Raw genomic sequence first — 7,523 nt, 5'->3', positions numbered from 1 at the left:
AACAGACTTTATTTATATTAATGATTCTTACACGCTCCAGGCACAAAATATAACAATTCTCACATAAGCAGAGGCTGATAGAAAATTGATTGTCTTTGATTTTTTTTCATATAAATTTATAAGAATTTTTATAAATTAAACGATCTTGTTCTGGGGACTTTTGAAAGGGATAATGGCAATCTCTTCAATATTAGTATCTAGGTTAACTAAATATTCGCCAGTTACAAAACAAAAACTTTAGCACACTTGCTACTTCAGGCCCGTCTACTAGAATGCTGAAGTTTTGCGCGATTGCCTTTGCTACTTCAGCCCCGTATGCTGAAGTTATGCGAAAAAGTGGGTACGCTTGCAATTTTTTTTGCAAAGCGGGCACAAGTTAAAACGTGACACAAAAAGCGGATATAGATGCAAATCCCCGAAATTATTATTAAGTTTGATAATTATTTGCAGGTGTATCAAAAATGTTCTTAATGCTTCTAAATTGCGATGTCGTGTAAAATTCCCAAAAAAGAGTGAGTTAGTAATTTTGATTGACTCAACTCATTTTAAATCTAAATTTGACCAACTAAGCATTCAACATAGAATTGGACTGTATACAAAGTGAAGTTGGAAAACTACATAGTATAGTAATTTTCAAAAATAATAACTGGCAAAATATATATTTTTTGTATATTAATATATAATATACACATAATATACATATTTTTTTATATTTAACTAGTAGATGTAATTAATTTTTGGTCGACCGATCATGTGTAACTTGCCCAAGTGAAATAGGGGGTGAGCTGTTAATGGGTAGATAATATGGGCCATGGTCCAGAAAGTTGAATTTGGGCTTAGAGACCACGGACTCTAGTATAATAGAGTAAAAGTGTGTGTAGGGTTTTAGGTTTCTGAAAGCCTAAATATAAGAGCCGCAAGCTTCTCAGCATCTCTATTTTCCTTCACTGTCCGACGCTGCTCTCTCTTCATCGGAGGTATTCTATTTCTCTCTACCTCAATCTTTACTTATTGATCTCTTTATCCATTTTATATAAGTGTTCGTCTAGTATTAAAAGAATTGATTCTATACAGTCTCTTGTGTATGTGCAATTAAAATTTTTTGTTTTGCATATCTATCTATGTGTGTGTGTGTGTGTGTGTATGTATGTATACATATACAGTAGTCGATGAAGCTAGAATGAATCATTGTAGAGCAAGGTTTAGATCCAAGTAGAGACAAAAACATCTAATTGATTGTGTATATATATATATATATATATTGGTAGGAGGTAGCATGTATCCGGTTGTTGGTAGGAGGTGACATTTACCCGGTGAATTAGTCAAGCGCACGAGCTGGTGGAGACTACTCTTACAAATAAGAAGTAAATGATAAAGTGAGCACGCCAATCTCTAGGATTATTAGGAAAATAATCCCGGTACTCATTTGGCATTATTGTCCTGTTTTTGGTTAGTATCTTTATTTCGGTATAACTAAAATCAGTATATTTATAGCTTAAAAATAAGTATTTCGTATTCTGTTTTATGGTATACAAGATCGAATAACTATACTGGTACTATTAATCCCGGTAGATCAATCCTGCATAACTAGTCCGTGAACTAAATGAATGCTAAGCATTTCATGTCATTACTAAGAATGTGTTTTGAAGGGAGAAGTTCTATTGGTGCCCACACAATTCTTATTCCTGTTTAACTAAATCATGCTTAATTTTAAGGTTGTTAGTTTTTCAGCCTATTTGTTGACATAATTTCGTTTTCTGATTTTATTTTTGCTGGTTTATGACAGGTTTGGTTTATATCTTGAACTAGATCCAAGAAGAGAAAATGTCTGGGTAAGTAGTAATAGTATTATAGATTTAGCAGCCTTAACTGTGCACTGGCATGAAAATCTTCGTACCTGGAATAGACATGTTTCATATGATCCATATTTTGGTTAATGTTTACTGAAAATTTACATTTTCTTGGTCTCTCCTAAATTGGGTAACTTGCATTTGGTTAACATGAACAAGCCATATCAGTTCTCTTTTTAGTAAAGATACCGCATTCTTTTTGGTTTTTGTTGCTTTGTATGTCATGGATTGTAGAGTTGATTTAGGAAATAAAGCCCCCTCCCATCTTTTCATGTTTTATCATTTTGATTGTCTTGTATTCGCCTTTTCTAACCATCTTTACTTGATGACATTTCTCTTATTATTTAGAAGCTCTCGATTTAAATGGTTATCTTCTCATTTCCATGTCATTTTGTTTATTCCTTGATTTAATGTAATGCAGTGAAGAGGCTGTTGTTGCTGAGACCCCAGCTCCCGCTCCCGCTCTTGGTGAGCCCATGGATATCATGACGGCATTGCAACTTGTCCTCAGAAAATCACGGGCTCATGGCGGGTTAGCTAAAGGTCTTCATGAGGGTGCAAAGGTTATCGAGAAGCATGCTGCCCAACTCTGTGTATTGGCAGAGGACTGCGACCAACCAGACTATGTGAAATTGGTCAAAGCGCTATGTGCTGATCACAATGTTAACCTGATCACAGTTCCTAGTGCCAAGACCCTCGGCGAATGGGCTGGTGTAAGTTAAAAGCTATTGATTCTGATTAAAGTTTAAAGAAAAGCAGTTACTGTCTTTTCTCTTTCAACAATTAATCAATTCAGAAGTCTGTTTGTCTAGTTTTGGTAGCTAAATACTGCGGCTAATTTTCTCACTTTCATTTTTCATTTTGCAGCTGTGCAAGATTGATTCAGAAGGCAAAGCAAGGAAAGTTGTTGGTTGCGGTTGTGTTGTCGTAAAGGTAAAGAATGAGAAGAACCTAATATTATTGAGTAAATTTTCTTGTCAATATCTCAACATTTACTTCACTTTTAAATTGCTATTCCAGGATTTTGGAGAGGAAACAGAAGGACTCCACATTGTTCAGGAATATGTGAAGTCTCACTGAGTGTGACCAAGCATTGAATTAGTCTTTGTAGTAAACATATGGATTTCTCTTTAGAGAGCGTTTAGCTTGTTTTTGAAGATGCGATTGGAACATTTTTGATTGTTAAACAACCAGATTTTGATAATTGCTTGTAGGCATTTATGCTTCTGTTTGTGTCTTCTTGAATTTAATGTCTTTTGGACCCTATGAATGAGCCTATCCGATTTAAATCTGTCCAAGTTATTTGGACGTGTGCAAGAATGAAATTGGAGTGATATCAGCAGCTTATTAATGCAGAAGTAATCTTCACACTTAGTCAAAATGGACTTTACCCTGGTAGTGTTCTTTGATTATGATTTCAGTTTCAGTAAATGCTGAATTACTTGATGAACTAATGACATACATAAGAAGTCACAATTAAAATGCTGGTGACTCTATAGTGTCTGTGGTTTAATTGATTGGTAACATTAACATAAACCACTATCTAACTTAAGCGAACACTGGTGTGTATTAAATTATAGCTGCCTAAATTTTAATTGGAAATGTTAGAGTTTCCCAAAACTAGTAAGTAATTTAATATTTAGAACTCATTGTACCGTTGAAATTATGGGTTAGAAGTTCAGAATTAGTCGCAATTTTAGTGGTTAGCCGCAATTTTAGTGGTTTTTCACATGTACGTACAATCGAATGCACAGAGGAATGTACTTGGCTATGGCGTTGCCCTTTTGTGCCTGTGCAAAATTAGGGGTGTCAAATGGGCGGGTTGGATCAATTTTGGGCGGGTCAAAATGGGTTGAGTTAATAATTGGGCGGGTCAAAATGGATTGAGTCAATAATTGGGCGGGTCATTTGATCCGCCCAAAAGTTATGACCCGCCAATGACCCGCCCAAAAGTTATGACCCGCCCAAAAGTTACTTGGGCTAAGATGGGTTGGGTCAAGATGGGTTAAAATTCGGGTCATAACCCAACCCGCCCAACTCTTATTCAACTTTAATTAATATGTGTTATTTTCTTATAAATTGTATAATTACTAAATAAGGTTTTTTTGCTTTTGTTATGGTCATATTTAAAATATTAAACAAAAAATAAAATTATTTCTAAGATATTTTGACAAACTTACTCATTGATCAATTTGGGCTAAAAATTAGCCCAACTTTAAATGGGTTGAGATGTGTTGGGTCAAGATGGGCTAAGTTCAATAAATGGGCGGGTCAATAACCAACCCAACCTTGGGCGGGTTGGGCGGGTCATTTGGGCTTGGGCCAAATTTGACAGCCCTATGCAAAATATATGTATATTTACATTCCTTGTCGAAAGTATTAGGTTTAGTTAAACTCATTGAATATAGGCTTCTTCTGCCTCTAAAAGTTGGCTATGGCTTTTGCCCCTTTGTGCTCAATAACCAAAAACACACAGGAATATACTTGTGTACTCTGTTTTACGATGCAATTTAATGGAAATGTTTTTACCTATTTCATTGTTAGTATCCTATTCTGTGGTACATAACAGACAGCCAAATGTTAATAAAGCCACATGTGATCAGATAATTAAGAAATTACCTTTAATGGTTAATTTCAAAGAATTCGAATATGTATAGCTAAAACCATTGTTTTAGACATGGGGCGTAAGTTCAAGAATCTTTAAATTTTACTAATTTTAAGATAGTATAAATTAAAAAATAATTATAAAATTACATTAAAATCACAAAATTACAATAAATAATCTATTTAAAATATTTATAAATTATAATTCAACTATGAATAATACGAAAAGTATGGCATATATCATAATATGCAAAGTAGCTGCAACATCGTTACAATTCAAACATCAAAAGTAATATATTCGATACAAAATCTTACATGTATCTCTTAAGGAGTAATGAATCTTGAAAGAATTTCGATATTATAATTTGATTTTTTTCTTAAAATACTCCTTTTATTTAATATGCTTTCTATTTGAAAGAGAATTTATATAAAAGCATAATTCACAATTTAAATATGATTATCTTGCATCATTTATTTTTCAACAAGTTAATAAAGTGACACATAATTCACCATACAACACCATGATAACTAATTATTTATAAATAGTTACTAGCTAATACTGAGCTATTATAAGTATTGTATCTCGTAAACACGAAAAAATAATATTTAGAAAAATAATTATATATAAAAAATAGACTTTTATATAGTAAAGGCATAACAAAAGTTAATAAATAAATACTTTTTAAATGAAAGATTTTATTTAAAATTAACTATCATAGCAGTCTTAGTGCATAACGTGCAATAATTTATATTTTAATTATGACAAAAAATAACCTCAACTTAATGATTTATGATTAAGAAAAAAGTAATTTTGAATAGTTATAGATTTATTAAGAAAATTTGAGGATTTACAAGGTTGTTACATACAATTGCATAATGTTCTATTAGGCGAGCCCAGTACGCTGGGCGTTGGGCGTGTCCGGGGCGTAAGCCCCGATGGCCAAGGTGTAAGTCTCACGGAACTAAGCCCCACACATAAGCCCTATGGCGTTTTAATAGTGCTCCGCCCCGGGGCGAGTCCCATTTCTGCCTTTTAAAACAGAAGCTAAAACATAGGCAAAATTTTCACTGCGGATCTTCTTCGGAAAATTATACTGTACAAATAGGATAAATAGTTATTTTTTGGGTATAAACAGGAGCTATATGCAGAGGCGTATACAAGTTGAGGGATATGGGTTCACGTGAACCCGTACTCCTCTCCCTAAACCATGTATAACAATGTTATATTTCTTCAAAATTACTTAAATATATGTGCGTGAACACATGCTCATAGACTCTTATGGTGCAATTATTATTGAGTGCACCACTGCAAGTTAAATTGGCAATTCAAATCCCACTCTGAGCAGCCTTGTTTTCGACACGGTATATATATATATATATATATATATATATATATATATATATATCACTAAAATGAATAAAATTTTGAACCTATAATTTCAAAAGTGTAGTGGATTCATGATAAGAGACTAAAATTAAACTCGTCAAATATAAATTCTAGATCCACCTTTTTATAATAGTGCACCCATCCTCTTGAAATCCTGAATCAACCTCTGGCTATATATGCTTACTGATCTTTGTTAGTCTCATATCGGCAATGAATTTCTTTTCCTTGAAAAATCATGTCAACAGCATCTATAGAAAGACCAACCATTTGTAATGTCTTCTCCCACACTTGTTGACAACTTCCCACATTATATGCTTCTTTACTAGGATTCGTAGGTTTACAATGGCAACCAATGAAGGCACAAACAGGCCGCTCTTCTGCCTTCAACTTATCACAATATTTTAAGATATCAACATCAGTAGCAGCAAAAAGTGCACTTCTTGAACCTTGTTGAGCATCAAACATGAAAAAAAACATTTTCTGATAAAGAATATTCAAAATCCACGGAAGATCCCTCGTTACATTTGTCCGTACAGCTCCTGGCTCTACGCACAACGTATAAATTCCAGCATCAGTTGGTATGTATTTCTGAAGCATACTACTAAACATAATTTGTGCCAGCTTACTATTTGAATAAGCTTTTCGACTCGTAAACTTATTCTTCTTGGTTATAAAATTCATATCTTGGGAATCAACAAAACCAACTGTATGCAGAAGTGAATTCACATTAATAATTCTACTTGGAGCACCTCTTTTTAGTGAAGGCAAGAGCAAAATAGAGAGTAATGCCGGGCCAAGATGGTTCACTTGTAAATGTGTTTCGTACCCGTCTTTAGAAAATTTCTGAGGTTGTCCTATGGAATAAATACCAGCATTATTGATTAGACCATGCAGGGGTTTTGATTTTGAGTTCCATTCTTGTGCAAATTTTACGACAGATTCAAGAGAAAGGAGATCGAGTTCCAAAACATCGATGCTTAGGGACCTCGAGTCGGGTTCATTTCTTTGCCATTTTTGGATGATTTGATATGCAAGATTTGTGTTTCTTACAGCCATGACAAGATGTGCACCTGAATTTGCTAATTGCCTAGCAATTTCAAGTCCAATGCCACTTGTAGCTCCTGTTACAATGCAAGTTTGGCCATTTAAAGGAGGTAAAGGCAAAGGGTCCTGTAAATTCCTAGCATTGATTTTTTGAAATAGTGTTTCATATGTCAAACGATACCATCCTTGTATCCATTCTATCCATCCCAATCCTGTTTTTTCTTTCCTCATTAATGTGAAAGCAGCAGAAGATGAGTCCATTTTATTGAAATAATGAATTTGAGATTCAGAAATAGATAAAAATCGGATCGAAAGGTAAAATAATATTAGTGAAATAACAGCTTATCAATTGTTGAAACAAACAATTGGGAGAAGCAAAGGATTGGCAGATATTTCGGAACAGAAAAAGATTTATTCAATGCGCTAAACCAATAAAAAGCTCACATGTCTCTCTCTTTTTAAATAAATTGTTACCATAGTCAAGTATGAAAAAGAAAATGACAAGTCACTACACTTAGATAAATTTAGGTACGAATTCAAAAGTACATATTAGTTAGCCATTGTTACGTAATGCACTTATTGATTTGGTGCAAATAATTAAGCATTTTCCTTTAGTATATAATTAGTCATTGTTAAAG

The 7,523-nt window shown here is 33.7% G+C and overlaps 2 protein-coding genes across 2 annotated transcripts; one reads left to right on the top strand and one right to left on the bottom strand.

Moving 5' to 3' along the window:
* Positions 1–873: 873 nt before the first annotated feature.
* LOC109215444 (40S ribosomal protein S12-like) lies at positions 874–3,116 on the top strand. The gene is made up of 5 exons (XM_019379516.1): positions 874–977; positions 1,787–1,832; positions 2,272–2,563; positions 2,718–2,783; positions 2,871–3,116. The coding sequence occupies exons 2-5, from the start codon at positions 1,825–1,827 to the stop codon at positions 2,928–2,930; spliced, it is 426 nt and encodes a 141-aa protein (XP_019235061.1). The 5' UTR covers positions 874–977; positions 1,787–1,824; the 3' UTR covers positions 2,931–3,116.
* A 2,405-nt stretch (positions 3,117–5,521) lies between these two features.
* Positions 5,522–7,169, bottom strand: LOC109215441 (retinol dehydrogenase 12-like). Its single transcript, XM_019379510.1, has one exon. It carries the CDS (start codon positions 7,144–7,146, stop codon positions 6,022–6,024), a length of 1,125 nt encoding a protein of 374 aa, XP_019235055.1. The 5' UTR covers positions 7,147–7,169; the 3' UTR covers positions 5,522–6,021.
* Between the last annotated feature and the right edge of the window lie 354 nt (positions 7,170–7,523).

The sequence above is a fragment of the Nicotiana attenuata genome, unplaced genomic scaffold (assembly GCF_001879085.1).
Source record: "Nicotiana attenuata strain UT unplaced genomic scaffold, NIATTr2, whole genome shotgun sequence".
NCBI classification, from domain to species: Eukaryota; Viridiplantae; Streptophyta; class Magnoliopsida; order Solanales; family Solanaceae; genus Nicotiana; species Nicotiana attenuata.
The sequence above is the reverse complement of the archived record's forward strand: the minus strand, read 5'-3'. Positions and strand labels throughout refer to the sequence as shown.

What these genes read in the sequence shown, in the direction of transcription:
- LOC109215444 (XM_019379516.1), top strand. An exon ending in CCCTCGGCGAATGGGCTGGT is followed by an intron (nt 2,564 to 2,717) that starts GTAAGTTAAAAG and finishes TTCATTTTGCAG; the next exon opens with CTGTGCAAGATTGATTCAGA. An exon ending in GCGGTTGTGTTGTCGTAAAG is followed by an intron (nt 2,784 to 2,870) that starts GTAAAGAATGAG and finishes TTGCTATTCCAG; the next exon opens with GATTTTGGAGAGGAAACAGA.
- LOC109215441 (XM_019379510.1), bottom strand. Translation starts at nt 7,146, where the DNA reads ATGGACTCATCTTCTGCTGCTTTCACATTAATGAGGAAAGAAAAAACA.